The 20,209-nt window shown below is 35.1% G+C and overlaps 1 protein-coding gene across 1 annotated transcript in view; it reads right to left on the reverse strand.

Moving 5' to 3' along the window:
• Nucleotides 1–20,209, reverse strand: part of LOC121409923 (atrial natriuretic peptide receptor 1-like) — a 49,152-nt gene that overhangs the window by 5,498 nt on the left and 23,445 nt on the right. Inside the window, exons 5-18 of the mRNA XM_041601708.1 lie at nt 19,981–20,075; nt 16,758–16,908; nt 13,869–13,953; nt 12,285–12,396; nt 10,390–10,455; nt 9,821–9,898; nt 8,739–8,843; nt 7,853–7,924; nt 7,130–7,292; nt 5,214–5,363; nt 4,628–4,796; nt 2,600–2,749; nt 1,385–1,508; nt 101–169 (exon numbers count right to left, since the gene is read on the reverse strand). Coding sequence (XP_041457642.1) covers nt 101–169; nt 1,385–1,508; nt 2,600–2,749; nt 4,628–4,796; nt 5,214–5,363; nt 7,130–7,292; nt 7,853–7,924; nt 8,739–8,843; nt 9,821–9,898; nt 10,390–10,455; nt 12,285–12,396; nt 13,869–13,953; nt 16,758–16,908; nt 19,981–20,075 — 1,589 coding nt within the window. The remainder of the gene's footprint in view (nt 1–100; nt 170–1,384; nt 1,509–2,599; nt 2,750–4,627; nt 4,797–5,213; nt 5,364–7,129; nt 7,293–7,852; nt 7,925–8,738; nt 8,844–9,820; nt 9,899–10,389; nt 10,456–12,284; nt 12,397–13,868; nt 13,954–16,757; nt 16,909–19,980; nt 20,076–20,209) is intronic.

The following is a 20,209-nucleotide window of genomic DNA, read 5'->3' on the forward strand; positions in this document are numbered from 1 at the left end:
AGGTACATCATATAAGCATGTTATACGAACGTGTGTATGTGTAAAACAACGAATTAAAGGGCAAAAGCGGCAAAAATGTTAATTATATCATGTTTTCTACCTTATAAACGTCGAAATTTCCAATGATACTATCAAAACATGTGTAGAGGTCATTGAGCAAAGTGACGACCTGTAGAACGAGAAATGGACGCATTTATTATTTTCATTGTTGTTATCATAACCATTATCATTATTATTATTGTTGTTATAATTATCATAAGTATTATTATTATTAACATTATAATTATCATTATTATTATTATTGTTTATTATTATTATCATTATTTCTTTGGCATCAACTGTACCTATATGAGGCGAAAAAATAACTGAATTAAATCACTATGACACACAGGTCTCTCCTCCCGATATAACTGATTGGTGTGATGCAGGTTGACCACTACATCGATGTTCCCTATACGAATAGTGTAGTTGGTTGAACCCATCTTTGCATATTAAGAACACACTGGGTTTTTAATGTGCAAAGGTGGTGACTCTCCTCTACTCGGGGTCTCTATTTAACGTCCTACCCGAGGAACGGAGTGTTTTACATCGTTATATTAGGAATCTTCTGAAGAAGAAGAGAGGGACGCTTAAATCCAGGCGAATCGCATAAAACAGAAAAATCCAAGAAACAGATCAATGGTAGTTTGAAATGGAATGAGTGTATAAGAACACGTTTCGAACAGTTAAATGTTGTAATCACTAACGCCATGAAGATTTTTTTTCCAGACAATCTTACTTTCTTGTTTCAAGGGTTTATTCTTGACTAATTGAAGGTAAAATACACACGTACACCGGAAATAAGCTTTACAGATTGATTACTATGCTTTTTATTAGTAATTGAAACACTGGCAGTTATTTCCGCAAAATTTGAGATGGCCCCAAATAAAAAGAATGCATCAGAAATTGCATACATATACAATAAATACAATTTAGGATTTACTGTTAAAGCAAAATAAGGAGTTCTATTAAGGAGTAATAATGAAGAGCCAATATTATCAATCAATTACATGTACCTAATTAGAATCGAATCTCATTTTCCTGTTTATTCATTATTTTTTTTAAATTTCATTCTCACAAAAAATGGGGATGGATTTCAATAACTCATAATACTCTACATACTCAATATTAAGCTATGTCTATTAATAACAAAACCAATCTAACATTTATTCTTCACGTCACGAATTTCATATTAAAATTAAAAAGAGCCTTCAGCATGTTCAGTGATGAACTGAGGGCGCTCTAATCCATCGCGTTTCTAACAAGATAAAGCGGTATGAGCTTGTCTTCGCAAGCTGTTTCATTATTCAATGAATTGACAGTGTTCATCATCTACATTGTTTACCTGTAGTGGTGTGCTATCAGCTGAGATAGATGTGAACCCTACGATATCACTGAAGTAGATTGTCACACTTTCATAAGACTCTGGATTCACTGATGACCCTTGTTTGAGTTGCTCGGCTACAGATCTGATAAAGGACGAAAAGTAAATCCCGGAACTTCACTTTGAAACCTACATACATTAATTCTTTTTGTTGTTGTTGTTCCAATGATTTGAATTGTCATTTTTTACATTCAGTGTAGTTCAATCATAGGTTAAAGTTGAAGTCAAAGGATTCTAGTGGATGAAAAGGAGAAGAAAAGAGAGATGGGGAATTGAATCTCCTAATTGAAAACCCTGGTTACAGGCCTGGATCTGATCTGATGAGCTATACATCATTTTTTTTTCTATTATTCCAACATCTCCATCAAGCCAGTCTGTTTTGAATGGCGACTATTCAAATTCAGAATAAATCAAGGAAGTTGAGATAGTTGTTTCTCGGGATTGTACAACGCTGTCGTCAGATAGATGACATGTTCAAATCCAACTGGTTATAAGATTTTCTCTTGAGTTTTTTTTCACTGAATTATTTTTAATAAGAGCAAGCCATGATCGATTGAATGAAATCAGAGAATCAGAGAAACATATCCATTAAGTATATATTGGCAAAATCAAACAAAGAATTACAGAGTTGTATTCAGCCTTGTAATTTTGTGACATGACATGATTGCGTGTAGCTGCTCCATCATAACAACGCCATGTATTTCATTTCAAAATAGACCATTTTCTCGGGAAATTGAAAGCGGTTTATTTGTGCATTGAATGTAAGTTCTATGAAATAAATAATTTAAATCATCGCAAACCATCAAATTGTTTTTTATGATAGACAATATCGGTAAGGGAGCTGCTTACAATTAAAGTGAAATTTGTATTTAAAAAATAAATGAATAAAAATGTACAACTCTTTTGATGGATTTTCGTCGAACACTCATTTCTCATGTTTATGCTTCTTTTATCATCTATCAAAATTGCGGACGGGGAACAGAACTCGACATAATCCATAAAATTCTACGTTTATGGTTTTGAAATTGGTCAATGATGAGTTCTAAACTACTGCGAAGAATTCATTAAAATTGTCCGTACCCACCCTCATTCTGCTTCTTTATTACCCCCCCCCCTCCCCCACTCTCTCTCTCTAGCTTTGTTTTAGCATAGACCTACATATTCCAGTATCTATACCTTGGTAGGACTTCATAGAGGAGGGTCTCTGATCTCTTCTTTTCCTCTAAGAACGCGGCTGTTCTTTCTTCCACCAATGATTCGAGGTTAGTGGCATACTGTTCCATGCGACTCAACAAGTTGTCAAGGATGTTTCCACCAGCAAGATGCCTGACAAAATTATTTTGAGATTAATAGCATGAATAGTGTATGATAGCGGATATACGTTCACTCATAGAGCTATTATGGTTCACTCATGCTTCCTCTTTAGAAGTTTATTAGAAGACTAATTCATGGTCTTGATTGTAGCTTAGTGTATTAGTGTGCGCGTTTATAAGAATAATTATTACTATTTTACTTTTCTTCATTTTTGTTAGACATTATTTACCCTTTTTTGTATACATTTTTTTTTGTCTCTTGGGGGCTACCTTTCTCAATCTACTTTGAAATACAGCAATTCGAAATACATTGTTATGCAAATTATAGACGACGACTGAATTATAATTATGCGGCATGTATATCCCAGCGAAGTTTGGAAGCACCTCCTCACGACTGCATAGTGTATCCTACATGTCCTACGCATTATTTTCGCTTTGCACACACATAACCTAACAAAAATAGTATTATTAGCACAATGAGCAGTTGCAGAAATATATGTGTTTAATCCATAGAGATGTATACTACATGTAATTAGGCGTTATTAAGTATATATCTCTATGGTTTAATCACATCTAATCATTAAAAAAAATCAAACAGAAAAATAAGCTAAATGCGCGCATCCGATCGACTGAAGCCAGGCTGACACTTGCACGACTTTTGGCCACGATTTTGTCGTGGCAAGTCGTGCCATTTTAGGGCACGAACTGGGAGGCTCCCGCACTGTTTTACGACTTGTTCACGCATAGTTCACGACAAGTTCACGACGAGTTTACGAATGCGTGCCCGTCAGTGTCCACATTGACACGAACTGGCACGACGAGTTCACGCATAGTTTGCGCATAGTTTACGCACTTCTCGCATTGGCACGACGAGTTTGCGCAATTCGGACGGTGTCGTGCTGAACTATTCGTGAACACAACGTGAGCTGTTCGTGAACCATTCGTGACAGTCGTGGCATGGCGCGCACTGCCACGCATTGGCACGCTTCCTCCCGCGTCGTCCCGACGAGTTCACGACGAGTTCACGAACAGTTTGCGCATAGTTCACGACCCGGTCGCTAAATTTTGTCGTGACCAAAATTTTGAACATTTCAAAATTCTCGTCCCAACATGGCACGCAGTCACGACATGTCACGACGTGTTTACGCACACTTCACGCCAGTTCACGACTAGTTTGCGCACTGGCACGATTTGAGTCGTGCCAATGCGTGACACAAAATCGTGCAAGTGTCAGGCTGGCATCATAATCGAAATGCGTTTGAGTGTAACTATGCCGGACACTTGCACGATTTTGTGTCACGCATTGGCACGACTCAAGTCGTGCTAGTGCGCAAACTAGTCGTGAACTGGCGTGAAGTGTGCGTAAACATGTCGTGACACGTCGTGACTGCGTGCCATATCGGGACGAGAATTTTGAAATGTTCAAAATTTTGGTCACGACAAAATTTAGCGACCGGGTCGTGAATTATGCGCAAACTGTTCGTCAACTCGTCGTGAATTCGTCGGGACGATGCGGGAGGATGCATGCTAGTGCGTGGCAGTGCGCGCCATGCCACAACTGTCACGAATAGTTTACGAACAGCTCAAGTCGTGTTCACGAATAGTTCAGCACGACACCGTCCGAATTGCGCAAACTCGTCGTGTCAATGCGGGAAGTGCGTAAACTATGCGCAAACTATGCGTGAACTCGTCGTGCCAATTCGTGTCAATGTGGACACTGACGGGCACGTATTCGTGAACTCGTCGTGAACTTGTCGTAAACTATGCGTGAACAAGTCGTAAACAGTGCGGGAGCCTCCCAGTTCGTGCCCCAAAATGGCACGACTTGCCACGACAAAATCGTGGCCAAAAGTCGTGCAAGTGTCAGCCTGGCTTGAGAGTATAAGTTTACTTGTTGATTTTCTTCATGCTTGACAGTAAATCCGTAGTTGCTGGTCTATTCTCTGGTATTTCCTGCCAACATGCTTGTATGATAGACCGAATTTCATCAGTACACATTTGAGGGTCAATCTTAGGACGGAAAGGGGGCACATTCGTCTCTTTCAGCTTCTTAATGATTTCTATAAAAATATAAAATCACGTAAAATAATGATTTCCAAACATTCTCGATCATCTCAATTAAAGCATAACAATTGTAAACATAGAATAATACTAATAAATTGTACTTCTATTATAACGAGCGGTTAAGATGAAAATAAAGAAAATAAATCATTGATTTCAGTTAAAACACTACTAGATCTGTATTTTTGTATTGCTTTCACACCCTTCTTTTTTGTTTCCTTCATGTCCAATTTCAGCATCAGCAGTGCATTTGAATAGCCAACATGATGCGTTATAGTCAGTATAGTCCCTAAAAAACACTATCCCACTGGCATAGTGATGGGAAGATAGGACCAGGAAACAGAGCTGGGTTACTAACTTGAGCATGTTGAGTCAAGGGTAATAAATGTCTATGTGATTATGAGTATTTTCATTACCATCTATTTCCATTGTGTTTCTTTCTTCCTCGAATGGGCGCGCTCTTGAGACGATTTCTTGCATGATAATACCGACACTATAGATGTCGCCCTTCTGAGTTGGCTGTTGATCGGGTGATCTCAGTATTTCGGGAGATTTCCATAGCATTTCTGTGAACCAGAAATCAAGAAATATTAAGGGTCTGTGCCATGTTTCATCAGCAACAAATGGAGGGAACATGGGGCAATAAAGATATGAATTGCCCGTATTTTTGTCTCACCAGCATAGCAGAGTGAGGCCATATATATGCGCCGCGTTTCCGGTGGCGTCAACACCAAATCTTAACCGAATGTTAAGATTTTGAAATGACAGCATAACTTAGAAAATATATAGACCTAGTTCATGAAAGTTGGCCATAAGATTAATTAAGTATTACTTAATATCCTGCCTGAGTTTCATGTCACATGACCAAGGTCAAAGGTCATTTAGGGTCAATGAAATTAGACCTTGTTGGGGGAATCAACATCAAAATCTTAACCTAAGATTAAGTTTTTAAAATGTCATCATAACTTAGAAAATATTTGAACCTAGATCATGAAACTTAAACATAAGGTTGATCAAGTATCACTGAATATCCTGTGCAAGTTTCAAGTATCATGATTAAGGTCAAAGGTTATTTAGGGTCAATGAACTTTGGCCAAATTGGGGGTATTTGTTGAATTACCATCATAAGTTTGAAAGTATATTGGTCTAGTTCATTAAACTTGGACACAAGAGTAATCAAATATCACTGACCATCCTGTGCGCATTTCAGCTCAAATGACCAAGGACAAAGGTCAATGAACTTTGGCCATAATGGGGTATCGGTTGAATTACCATCATAACTTTGTGTGTTTATGGATCTGTTTCATGAAACTTGGAAATAAGAGTAATCAAGTATCACTGAACATCCTGTGCGAGTTTCAGGTCACATGATCAAGGTCAAAGGTCATGTAAGGACAATGAACTTTGGCCATTTTGGAGGTGTTTGTTGAATTGCCATCACATCTCTGTAAGTGTATTGGTCTAGTTCAAAATGGGTAAAAGATGTGCTTACTAAGAGTTAAATTTAATTCGGGTGGCAAAATTGTCACAAAATGCTTGAATGTATCCGTTTTTTTCAATTGACTTAAAGTGCAAGGGAAATGTATGAGAAATGTTTCGTAGGGTAAGTTTGATTTACCCTTTACACTGCGTCAAAACGAACATTTCTGCGCAAACAGATTTCTGCGAGATTCACAAAAATGGACAGTACCCATGCATTCAAGTGTAACATTCTGTCAAAAAAAATTACTTTCATTGGATAGATGAGACCCAAACCAAAGAATATACTTGAAAAACTGACCCACATGTTGTATATTTTTTGTAACTTCCAGAGCTTTTTCAAGGTGTAAACTTTTTGGGGTTTTTTGATACGCACTGTGTATCGAGAAGTTTGAATCACTGAACAATACAATGGTAATATACGGATGACGGAATATCTAACTAGGGAAAGACGTCGATCATAATATACCATGGAAATTCTGAAAAAGACTCCTGTGCTCAAAATCTCGATGAACATACTTAACAAAAAACATTGGGAAGTTTGGATTAAATTACAATTGTATATTATTTAATCGAAAATATGAATGTTTTGTCAGGAAAGTACCTTGGGAACATTATATGGGCTATGAATGTTGTAAGGAAACATACCCACAACTGTGTACTGATTTCTATTCCTATAATGACTGCATTGATGCATTCTGGGTATGGAACAGTGACTGACTCGTGATTTATGCTATTCTATTGAGCTTTGGTGCTTTCCCTATTTAATTCTCTACCAAAATCGTTTACAAACTGATGGCACCAGGCAAATCTGTCCAATCTCTCGTATTCTAAAAAAAATGGAAAGCCCTACTCTGTGGGTTCTTTGCCGAATGATCTTCGCTGTTATCGATGTCTCTAAATGTGGCGAGTCCGTAGTCAGTGAGCTTGAGAACGAACCGGCTGTCGACCACGCAGTTTGATGATGATAGTCTACCATGAAGAACGATAACACTGTTGTGTAGGTAGTGCAGTCCCTAGAATGATCAAGATTGACATTGTAATTCCATGCAGTAAAGCTAATATCGACAATTTTTTTTCATGAGCCACAGATGTATATTTTCCCCTAGCTTCGTTAATGAGCTACAATCCTGTGTATTTACACTTTAAAAAAAAAGTTTACCCATTATTGGGTAAAATGGGTATACTTGCTTGTCGGTTTGATAAAAAGATACCAAATATTTTGTAAGTTTTACGCAATGTTGCATTGAAAATTACCCTTAAAACCTGCATTTGGCCCAGTATGGGCTAAAAAAATTACCCAGCAGCAAACATGTATAAGTTACTTTTTTTACCTAATATGGGGTAAAATTTTACTCAGTGTTTTTAGAGTGTATACCGGTGCAGATTAATATCATCTTCATGAATGCCGTGTTATAAATTTCTTTACTTTAAAAATAATCATTATCCTCACCATCATCGTCGCCGTCATCATAAAGAAAGCTAGAGACAAGCAGGTGGCCGAAAACGGTATGGACATGATTGTTTTTTTTTTACGTTTCTTTATGTTAGGAACAAACTAAACAATCGTACTTACACGCATAACATCAGTAATGAGAGAATTCTTAAACATATTGTCGAGTTGTAAAGCCTCATTTTCCACGATGTCCTGAAAAGAAATTGAAACGAACGAAATAGTTCAGAGCCTACAACAACAAAACGATTATTAGTTGAAAAGCAAAAATATGTAAAGAAAGATTTACACGTTTAATTACATTCCTTATTCGTAAATCAGTAGGCCTATTAAACAAATGAATGTGGATCGAATAAGTTTCTCTTTCCTCCTTTCTTTCTTTCATTATTTTATTTTTCCTTCTAATTCTTTTTCCTTATTGTTTCTTTACCTCCCTTCCCTTCTTCCCCCTTCCTGTTTTTCTTCTTTCTTTGTGTGTTTCTTTCTTTCAAAGAATGAAGGAAACATTTTTCTTTCCTTCATTCCTTCTTTCTTTTCTCCTCCTTTATTTTTTCTTTCACACATTTATTCATCTTCCCTTCCTTTATTATTTTTTTGTTATATTCAATTTAAAGAATGACGGAAAACTTTTTTTCTCTTTTATGCTTTCTTTCATCCTTCTTTCATTCGAACGTTCTTTTGTTCCTTTTTTATCGTTTTCCTTCATTGGCCCTTTCAGTTTTTCTTCTCAATTCATCTTTTTCTTCTTTTCCTTCTCTCCTTCACTCTTTCCTTCACCCTCCTTTCTAATTCTTAATATTTTTTTACAAGTCTAACACTGTGTAGCCCTCTTTGTTCTTTTTTGTCGATTGTCCCGTATTTCATTTTGTGAAATCTGGTCACCCTGATATGGATATATACATGTATATTTATGTGTGTGAGGGTGTGTGTGTGTGTGTGTGTATATATTTTTTTTAAAAGAAAAATGTGGTAAGCTAAATCAGGTATTACAGATTGATACATATCATACCTGAAGACTTCCTTTGGGGCAGTACTCTGAAATTATTGAAATGTTTGGGGCATCAACGCATGCGCCCACAAAACGAACGAGGTTATTGTGCTCCACTTGACGCATCTGTGGTGTACAAACATACAATGATAGGAAAAATTTATTGTTATGGCGCAAAACATCTCAGCGAAATTCAGAGCTCTACACCGGGTTTTAGCATATAGAAAAATCTACTTGTTCCGTCATTACAACATAGCTTCCTTACGTTTTAAAATCAAGATTCGCTGACATGTTTGCATTGCATAATGATCCCTCCCTCATGGTGAAGAGAACAGCGATGTGACAGGTTTAGAAGAAAGTATTCAGATTGTGGTCAATGCATTGTGCATGCATATCGCGCATCAATATTTACTCCTTACAAATTTGAGGAGATTTGACTATCGACTGTACACGTGCCACATACATGTACTTGATATTCATTTTAATACTTCTTACATAAATGAACAACTGCAGCAACACGTGAGAAATGTGATGTAATTGAGTTCAGCCAAACACGCGTCGCAATTTAGGCCTACCATCCATCGATTCGTAAGATTAGGAATTACAAACTAACCTATATAAAACATGAGGTTTGTCCTTGATACTCCGAGCCTAAGTAAATGAAATTTTATTGTTGTTTCCATTACATAAATCATGGGACGGAAATTACTCTTCGATTCGACTAATAGTAATGGGTATTTCGTAAAGAGAATATTCAAGACTTTCTTGATATTGCGTCTTTTTTTAAATAAATATGAAATTTTATTTTAACAGTTTACCACTGGTTGGTTCTGTGTTATATTTCGTGTCACAAATTGGTAGTTATGAAAAAAGACAAACACGACGAAAGTCAAGAGAGCAGTGTATTCAGATTTTAAAAAGAGATATGTTCAGCTCTATAAAGAAATAATAACCAAACAAGCACAGGTCCATTTTATTTGAATTTAACGTCCTCTTTGCTTTCCAATGCACTTTACATAAGTATCATTGTGATTACAAATGAATTTAAATAAATATCGCCTATTGTTAAAGCAGGATTTAGTATTAAATGATAGAATACTTACATAATTAAGTTCTTTTAGTACATCCCGAGTTAAATCTAGTTTTGTTTTCTCAATCCTCCTGATCATCACCAGTCGACCCTATTCGAATTAAGAAAAAAAAAACAGCCAATACACGCTACCTAACTATTGCTTTATCATGATTGAATGAAAATAATCAAACGTCAAAGACACTTCATTGTGTACAAATCCCGAAAAGTTTATTTTATCAGTATTTCAACATTTTAACTTAAAAGAGAGATATACAAATCCTATTTCTTTGCAATACGTCGGCGGAGACAGACTGAGCTTGGAAAACATTCCATTCGATTGTCCGCTTTCCACACACAGAATCCGAGACCGAAAAGGCTGACGCATTCTGTTTGATTTTCATAACATTCTGGAAATAGCCTCTGACAAAAGGACGGATAATATGAATCCCAGGAATATTTCACTGATATGAAGTGTATACCTGTTGCAGATTGCAAGTGTTGTGTAGGTTGGGGCCCATTCGATTTGGTTTTTAATTTCTCTCATACCGTCCTCAAATTTCCGGCATGATTTTCCTCAATTGCCCAATACATTAAACATACCTTAAAGTTGGCTACAGTTGCGAACATCTGTCTCTGATGTGATGTTCCATGTCCAATGGAGGTTACCTATCATAATAATGAAACAAAAATATAACTGTAAAATGTTCAAAGAGGTTCATCTCATTTGATGGATGTTGGAGGAAATTTCTACCTTGAGACGGCGACTTAATATCCGGTCTTCTATTGCAGTCACCGTCTGAAAGGGCCTTCACTTTAAATTACCGAATTGCCCTGATATAATGTTTGAAAATGGAAATATCTCTGATAACCCCTGAAAAATTATGAAAATCGATATATATATATATATATATATATATATATATATATATATATATATATATATATATATTGCATATTGCATGGTATTAATGGACTTTTTTCACTTCGGTCAACTGATCCTCTTGTCAGCAGGGTCGCCGGGTACAAGTCTTTTTTTTTTAAGTATATAAGCAACAATTTATCTACGATATTTTTATGAAACACACAGTTTGTCGATGGTGTGGTAAATTAAAATGCAATACATGTTTTGTATATTTTGATTGATTTTGAGACGAATAAAAAGTGCAAAGATGAAAAAAGAAGACTGCAATTATGACTATTTTCCCAGACTGATTCTTGGAAAATTCGGTCGTAATAATAAGTGCATGTCCTCTACCGGTATAGAATGATAAAGAAGTTCCCTTTAATCTTTATTCCAATCTAGAAAGTCTATTCTTACTCGTTTCATGCACGAAACAACTTTGGAATTTCTCGAAATCTTTGTTCATATACATCAATAAAACAGATCGACTCATTTCAAATTATTTCATTTAGAATTTATCGAGTGTGATATCTCGAATGAAGAGGAAGTTTGAATGAAGATAATGTGTAAGATTTTTTTGACATAGACCTTAAGCATGTTACAATCTGACAACTTTCATTTTACATTGATCAAATCGAGATGTGTTTTAGTATTAACAAACTAACAACCCCAATTATTTCAACCGTTGTGCATGCAAAGTCTCACCTTGGCGTGACTTGCAAATATATAGGATTCTACTCCACTGATTTTATCTTGGTCTGTATAGACTTATGATAGCATCATTCAGTGGAGAGATGTATAATACACTCCTTTTTGAATCATCGGAAGAAAATTCCAATTTACCCTCTTTTTCTTTCTCCCCTGGGTTTTGGTTCTCTTCCACTTCGCTCCCCTTTCGTTCATTCGCTTTCTTTCATTTTCTTGAATGCACCATGGAGCTGGGAACTAACTAATCAGATTAATGTCAACCAATGCACGATATATAGATTTATCTTGTGTTTCTTGTCAAGCATGACATCGGCGGGGAAACTGAAAAGCAAATGAGACTGACAATAAAATAAAAAAATATGTCATATCATGTACGTAATTTTTTGTTACTTTATGAATACATGTACTTATTTTCTTACCTGATATATTATTTATTGTATAGGCCTACAGATGTTTTTATATGGTTGATACTGGGAATCTTTCATATTCATCTTAAGAGTCGCTAATGTGATTGTTAAGGTCAGTTCACTTTGCAGACACCACGTAGTGTGTATCTTAATTTTGTCCATCATCTTCTTAAATTAAAGGCCAAGTCCATCTCAACTTTCGATTTCGGTGAAATTTTAGTGTAATACCTACTTGATTTTTTTTTCTAATTATTCAAAGGAACCTTTTGATGGATTGACTTAAAGTTTATAATTATTATTCGCAAATCATCTCTTACGTGTTATTTGCTCGTAGTTGCAAGTTTATGTGTAAAGTAGCATTTTTAGAAAGGTTCATTTTCAATCAGTTTAATTCAATTGAGTATTTTTTCTCCATTCATTCTAACCTGCAAATGGTCAAAGAAACCTCGAAATGTTGAGCTCCCCTTATTTATACTTACGAAAGAGCCAGAAAACTTTGACTGTCCCGACTTGGTTTCTTCCGGAAATACAAGTTCATCCCAAGACAGCTTCCAAGACATACGAAGAAGTTCAGCATCTAGACGCATTTTCCTTTAAAATGATCAGAAAATGATGTTATCCTCTCTGCTTTTCAAAATTATTGCAATATAATAAATTTGTGAAAAATTGAATCTGACAGCTCGTTTCACTGACATTAAAGGCTTGTCATGGTCGTTTATTTCATTCTTGTAATTCATGTAACTATTTCAATTACGTAACAAGTGGAATGCCTCTGGCCGTCTCACCTGCATCACGCGATTCAACATAGCAGCAGTGCTGACTTTGAAAACTACTATAACTGGCAAAAGATGTTCATTGATACTTGGTTACTCTTATTTCCACCTTTTATGAACTAGAACAATACACTTTTAAGGTTATGATGGTAGTTCAACGAATATCCCCATTCGGCCAAAGTTCATTGACCCTAAATGACCTTTGACCTTGATCATGTGACCTGAAACTTGCACAGGATGTTCAGTGATACTTAATTGCTCTTATGTCAAAGTTCAAGAACTAGATCCATAAAATTTCAAAGTTATGATGACAATTCCTAAAATACCCCCAACATGGCTAAAGTTTGTTGACCCTAAGTGACCTTTAACCTTGGTCATCTGACCTGAAACTCGCACATGATATTCAGAGATACATGGTTGCTCTTATGTCCAAGTTTCATGAACTAGGTCCATCAACTTTTTAAGTTATGACAATTCCTCAAAAAAAAACCTACATGGCCAAAGTTTGTTGACCCTAACGGACCTTTGACCTTAAGCATGTGATCTTCAGTGATACACTATAACCTTAATGTATACTTTCGAAGTTATGACAACATTTAAACAAGTGGAATGCCTCTGGCCGTCTCACCTGCAACACGCGGTTCAATATAGCAGCAGTGCTGACTTTGAAAACTACTCTAACTCGCACAAGATGTTCAGTGATACATGGTTACTCTTATGTCCACTTTTTATGAACTAGACCAATAAACTTACAGAGATATGATGGTTATTCAACAAAAACCCAACATGGCCAAAGTTCATTGACCTTACATGACCTTTGATCTTGATCATGTGACCTGAAATGCGCACAAGATGTTCAGTGATACTTGATTACTCTAATGTCCAAGTTTAACGAACTAGACCAATAAACTTTCTAATTGTCCAAAAGTTTGACCTTGATCATGAGACCTGAAAGACCAATTAAACTTTCAAAGTTATGATGACATTTCAAAAACTTAACCTCAGGTTAAGATTTTGATGTTGATTCCCTCAACATGGTCTAAGTTCATTGATCCTAAATGACCTGTGAACTTGGTCATGTGACATGAAACTCTAATAGAATTTTCAGTAACACTTGATTAACCTTATGGCTAAGTTTCATGAACTAGGTCCATATACTTTCTAAGTTATGATGTCATTTCAAAAACTTAACCTCAGGTTAAGATTTGATGTTGACGCCGCCGCCGCCGTCGAAAAAGCGGCGCCTTTAGTCTCACTCTGCTATGCAGGTGAGACAAAAACTACGCCTACCTGTATACAAGGACTAGGATAAGAACCGATAAGAGTATCACTGAGGCTGCAGCTATCCCAGAAATGGCAAGAGTTGAAAGCCTCCCTAAACAAAAAAAAAAGAAAAAAGAAAACCTTTAGACAGACGAGTGTGTTATGTTAACTAATTACATTGATTTAAAACTTAGAAGGAATTAAAAGGACAAGTCTAGCCAAAAGTTGATTTGAATAATAGGAGGAAATCCAACAAGCATTACACTGAAAATTTCATCAAAATCGGATGTAAAATAAGAAAGTTAAAAATTTCGCTTATTCTCACAAAACAGTTAGTCATGTCCTGGTAGGTATGCAAATGAGCACACTGATGAATTCCCCCCTCACTATTTCTTTTGTATTTTATTGTATGAAATATGAAAAAAAAATCAAATTTTCTCCTCATTGTCATGTGAAACAAAGTTTCATTCCTCCCTGAACATGTGGAATTACCATCATTTAACATCGTATGGTTACGTCAAGTTGGTCGTTATTGTCCAATATGTAATATTGTATAATTCACACAATAAAAAAATGATAATGAGTGGGGGCATCATCGACTCTCTCATTTGCATATCACTGAGATATGAATATAACTGCTTTGTGAAAAAAGCGAAACTTAAAAATGTCATAACTTTTTGTTTTACATCCGATTTGATGAAATTGTCAGCATTATGCTTGTTGATTTTCTATACATGTATGTCGATTCAAATCAACAAATTTCTGGGGTGGACTTTACTTTTGAATAAATGAATTTGCCGCGGGATATTTTTTATCTACTATCATGGAAAGCGCAATACATAGTACGCCTTATATGCATTTTTTTTTCTAAATCACAAAAGTGGGGCAATTTTACTATCACCTTGATTCAGATTCATCGGTTTATTGCCAAGAAAACAGTCGAGAGACTGATACAAACAAAGGTTACAGAGTAATCTTAAATGTATAGTGAGATAAGTGAATCCAAATATCAGAAAAATAATGATGATAGTGAATTGTTCAATATAAATTATTTAGGCACATTGCACTACAGAGTATATATTATACAGTGCGTCCCACAAAAAGCAAACCGAGATTTATCGATGATTTATCATAACTTAATCACAAATACAATAGACAAATGACCTACCATTGTAAAGCTTAGATTCTCCTCTTTCATCGGATATTACTAAGATTATTTCTCATTCACGCATGAGTGAGCAAAAATAATTTGAAGAGGGGATACAAAAAAGTCATTTGGCGGGCTGTATCTGGGTTTCAAAAGGAAAAACACATTTTTAAAAGTTCGATATCTGCTCTTTAATTTGATACCTCAATTAAAGAAAATGGTCCAGAAATAACAAAGCTCTGGTTATTTTGAATAAGGCTTGAATTTCAATAATTTCATAGAATGAATAGGTTTTACAGGCTAGCGTGCAAACTCACTCGACACTCCATTTTGTTGACGATCAGCCATGCATTAAGTATTTTGTTAACCATGCGATAGCTTCTGTGGGAAACCGTTATTTAATGAAATTATGGAAATACAAGCATTGTTTCGAGGGACATAACGTTTTTACTGCTTGACCATTTTTTGTGATTAAGGTATCAAATAAAAGAGGAGATATTGAACCTTTTAGGCATGTGATTTTCATTTTGAAATTCAGATACCCCCGCCAAATGAGTTTTTGGTATCCTTTCTACAAATTGTTTTTGCTCACTCATGCGTGAATAAGGAATAATCTAAGTTATATGAGATGAAAGAGGAGATTCTAAGCTTTAGGTAATTTGTTTATTGTATTTGTGATTAGGTTATGTTAAATCATCGTTTCGTTTTTTTTCTGGGACGCACTGTATATCATATATTTGAAATATGTCTACATATGGAATGATGTTTGCATCTTTTTTTACTTTCCAGAATGCTTCTGACATGTCTGAAGAAGTGTAGGGAAATAGTGTGATGGTGATGATGTTAGTGTTAGTGGTCATTTCAGTCACCACGACCAGTGCAGCAACAGTATATAAAGTAATAGTTAAATTATTATATAGGTGAGCAGTAGTAGTACAGTTAGGACTAGTAGTAGTAATACAATAGTAAGATAAAAAGTATACGAAGAAGTGATGGGAAAAAAAAGTAGTTACACTATAAAAACGAATCAGTAAAAAATAACTAGTTTACATGGTCAGCTGGGGGCAACTGTTATTTCAGTAATATTTGATTGTTTTCCAGTCATATTTTACTAGAACATAATTTTTTTTGACAAGAATTTATGTCAGAAATGTGATTATCAGTGATTGTCATAAAAGTTGCACCCAGCTGACTACTGGTCTAGTCAATTTGACTAACTTGTTGTAAGAGTGCAGTAATTGTAGTAGAAGTTGTAGTAGTTGTTGTAAAAGTAGCTGTTGTAGTAATAGTAATGGTAGAAGTAGTGATAGTAGTAGTAGTAGTAGTAGTAGTGGAAGAAGTAATGGTAATAGTAGTAGCAGCAGCAGCAACAGTAGTAATGATAGTAGTAGTAGTGGTAGTAGTAGTGTTAGTAGAAGTAGTAGTGGTGGTTGTGGTGGTGATGGTAGTAGTAGTAGTTGTTGTAGAAGTAGTAGTAGCAGTAGTAGTGGAGGTGGTGGTAGTTAGTAGAAGTAGTAGTAGTAGTAGTGGTGGTAGTAGTAGTAGTAGTGTTAGTAGAAGTAGTAGTGATGGTGGTTGTGGTGGTGGTGATGGTGGTGGTAGTGGTAGTAGTAGTAGTAGTAGTAGTAGTAGTAGTAGTAGTAGAAGTAGTAGTAGTAGTAGTAGTAGTAGTAGTAGTAGTAGTAGTAGTAGTAGTAGTAGTAGTAGTAGTAGTAGTAGTACTTGAATGTGGCTGCATGAGTTGAATATTGGTCATGGTCGTTACTTACCGTCAGGTTGACATTCAGGATTTTCATTGTAGAATCCACAGAGCGGTGTATCTCTCGGAGGTCCAGTTGCACCTCCTGGCCATTTAATTGATTTACCAGGGACTGGTGTGTATTTCAATCCAGATGATGTTAAATAAAAGTTACCAACCACCTACAAAAAACATATTTCAATAGGATTTTATTTGCATTTGAACTATTGAAACTTTATATTTTAAAATTTTTTGTTTAAAGAATTCAAGGTTTAGTGAAATACTTTTGATCGCATGTCATAAGGTGGTTCAATTTCACGAACAGTGTAAAAATGGTCAAAAAAGTTATTTTTATATGTTATAGGTATTTGAATTTTCAAATGCGTTTTTTCTCAAATTGGACCTTCTGCACATAAAATGGTGAAAAAATTAATGCTACATTGGATCACACTTGTATTTGCAGTTGTATTATTTAAACATCAATGCTTGCATCCATAACAAAAAAAAATGTAATCTGTTCTAATTTTGCATTTGTTTTCCCCAAACAAGTGACCCTCACCCTTAGATACCTTGCAAATTCATTACAACATGATTAGAAAAAGTTTTTTTTTGCAATGATACTAGACTTTGAAATAGTATAAATGAAGTTTACAAATGAAATAATTAACTTTTTTTCTAAATTTAATAAATATATAGATGGATTGCAGATTTTAGGTAACATGCATATGTAGCTAATTGTTGAATATTTTCAAAGTTGTCAAATTTTAATAAGGCGTAGTTGTTCTTTGCATGTAAACTGACTAGAAATATGAGACCGATAGTCAGTATTCTTGTTTATGTACATGACATATATAATATAATATATTATGGCATAATTATACATGTTTTAATTGTTATTTAAGTTAATTAACTTAACATAATTACCTGCATGCCTACATCTTTTTTTTAATAAATGTACATCAACTTTAAAAAAGATGCATAAAGTGAAATTAGACCAAATCTATATTGAAATTAAAGAAATTAGAGGGAAAATGTTTTTGAATGTATATATCGGCTAACTTTTTCCGACTTAATATAATATAATAATTAGGCAGATCATTAATAATTCAATTGTATATAGGTTCATTGAAATAGTTTCAAATGTTTGTTTTCGACAATAAATGAACTTTATTTTATTTAAGTAGTGACATTAAATTAACAAATGCTTTAAATGAACAAAAATCATGGGTTAAACATCACATTTTAACATTTTTTTCATTTCCCGTATCCACCGGCTCCGCCACCCCTTTAACTTCCAATTCAATTTGCTGTAGTTTTTGTTGCTGATATTGTAGTGATCCAATTTATATTGATATATTTAGTCTATAGTTCTAGCTTCAAAATGAGACCTTACACAACAAATTTGGCCATGGGTCTGTGATGTAGCTACAATTTATCCACAGCAATGCGTGGAAATTTGTTTATCCGCCACCCTTTTTGCATATCCAACTTATAAAATGCGACCTTTTGGGAGTTGAAAACCATGCGTCGGTAAAGTAAATGTAATATTGCTTTTCTAATGATTCCCATCACAGACTCGGTCTATTTGACTTTATCGCATCTAATATGTCTAATGTAGCTTTATGTCTGTGATGTAGCTACAATTTATCCACAGCAATGCGTGGAAATTTGTTTATCCGCCACCCTTTTTGCATAGTTCTAGCTTCAAAATGAGACCTTACACAACAAATTTGGCCATGGGTCTGTGATGTAGCTACAATTTATCCACAGCAATGCGTGGAAATTTGTTTATCCGCCACCCTTTTTGCATATCCAACTTATGAAATGCGACCTTTTGGGAGTTGAAAACCATGCGTCGGTAAAGTAAATGTAATATTGCTTTTCTAATGATTCCCATCACAGACTCGGTCTATTTGACTTTATCGCATCTAATATGTCTAATGTAGCTTTATGTATTAACAGTTCAATATTATCTCAGTCTTCTCAGTCCGAATGGATAATAGCCTCTACAATCGAGTATGTCGAGACAGCAAAGAAGCAATATTTCTAAGAGCTCTGTCTTTGAAATGAATTGGAAAAATAAAAGAAATGTCGCTTTTCCAGCAGTAAATATTTTTCAACATTACCACCCTGGTTTTTGTTCTGTTTGCAATCTTGTTACACAATATATTATGTACCAATTATTATGTTCATCATTTAATATTATAAAAAGTTACATAATTACATGCTTACTTGATTTAATTCATTTGAATAATGTCAACGATAATTAGATCAATGCTAATGACCTCCTGATGAGAGCCTATTTTTTCAGTAATGAAATAAAACGTCTTCGGGCAGTTTTATCCACAATGAGCAGAAAAAAATTAACTGAATGTCATATAGTGCACACGGTCAATTTAAAGAAATGGAATGGAAGCTAATAGGTCTAAAAAAAAATCTGAGCTAGAAGGTCACACTTGTCACCTGTGTCTGTGATATGTTACAAAAATGAAGCCCAGAAAAAATTGCATTCGAAAATAATTATTAAGTGCTTCAAAAATTGAAATATAAAGTGACCGGAAACACCATATTAATTTCATCCTATACACTTATGTGTACTATTTACAAAATCAGGGTTTGCCTTGTAGTTTTAGCTTTTCATTCTCAATGATGGTTGTTTTCAGGGTTTATTAGTTCTAATACATGTACTTGTACACATGTTTCATCTTGGTTTGATGATTTTTTTTAATCGGCTGCTCACAAAGTTAAACAATACCTTTAATCGTGAAATTCTTATCTGGGTCCCGTAACACAAAGGTTAGCGATTGATCGTAAGCTTGATTTCTAAGATTGATTGTACATTGTAGTCAATGCAATCAATCGCATAAAAATGTTCTACGATCATTGCCAAGCTTTGTGTTACGGGCCCCTGGACATAATTATGAGAGAAAAAAAGTACTGCGTATTCTTGATAAAACCACAAGGCGTATGAGATATTCAAAATTGTGAGAAAAAAACTATTGCTATCCACCTATTGATGACCATCAGAGAATGAGGATTAAGGAATGGTCGAATTCCCTAAACATTTAAATTGGGTTAATACCGGAAAGAAGGAAATACATCTGCATTGATAAGGTTTTGACATGTCATCCTCTTTCATTTTGCGCTTACTTTTCCCATGGTATATGGCTTCACATCGTATTTGGCTAACTTAATTAGATATTAAAATATGAAAATAATTGTCGGTGTAAATCAAAATCAAATAAGGCGTTTACCTCGAATGTACCGTTCTCCGTATCTGTCATGTCCCAAAGGGAGTACTCTGAATCACGATCACCGTTCTCATTGATTTTCACTTTTCCGTATAACCCTGAAATGTATACATTTATCATTGAGTATCGTCAGTACCTCCAATACTAAAAATAAATCTATGACCGAAAACGGTATTTATTGATGAAAGGTAACATTTTCTATGTGCAATAAAGTAGATGAATGAAGATAGCT

Source organism: Lytechinus variegatus, chromosome 3 (assembly GCF_018143015.1).
Source record: "Lytechinus variegatus isolate NC3 chromosome 3, Lvar_3.0, whole genome shotgun sequence".
NCBI classification, from domain to species: domain Eukaryota; kingdom Metazoa; phylum Echinodermata; class Echinoidea; order Temnopleuroida; family Toxopneustidae; genus Lytechinus; species Lytechinus variegatus.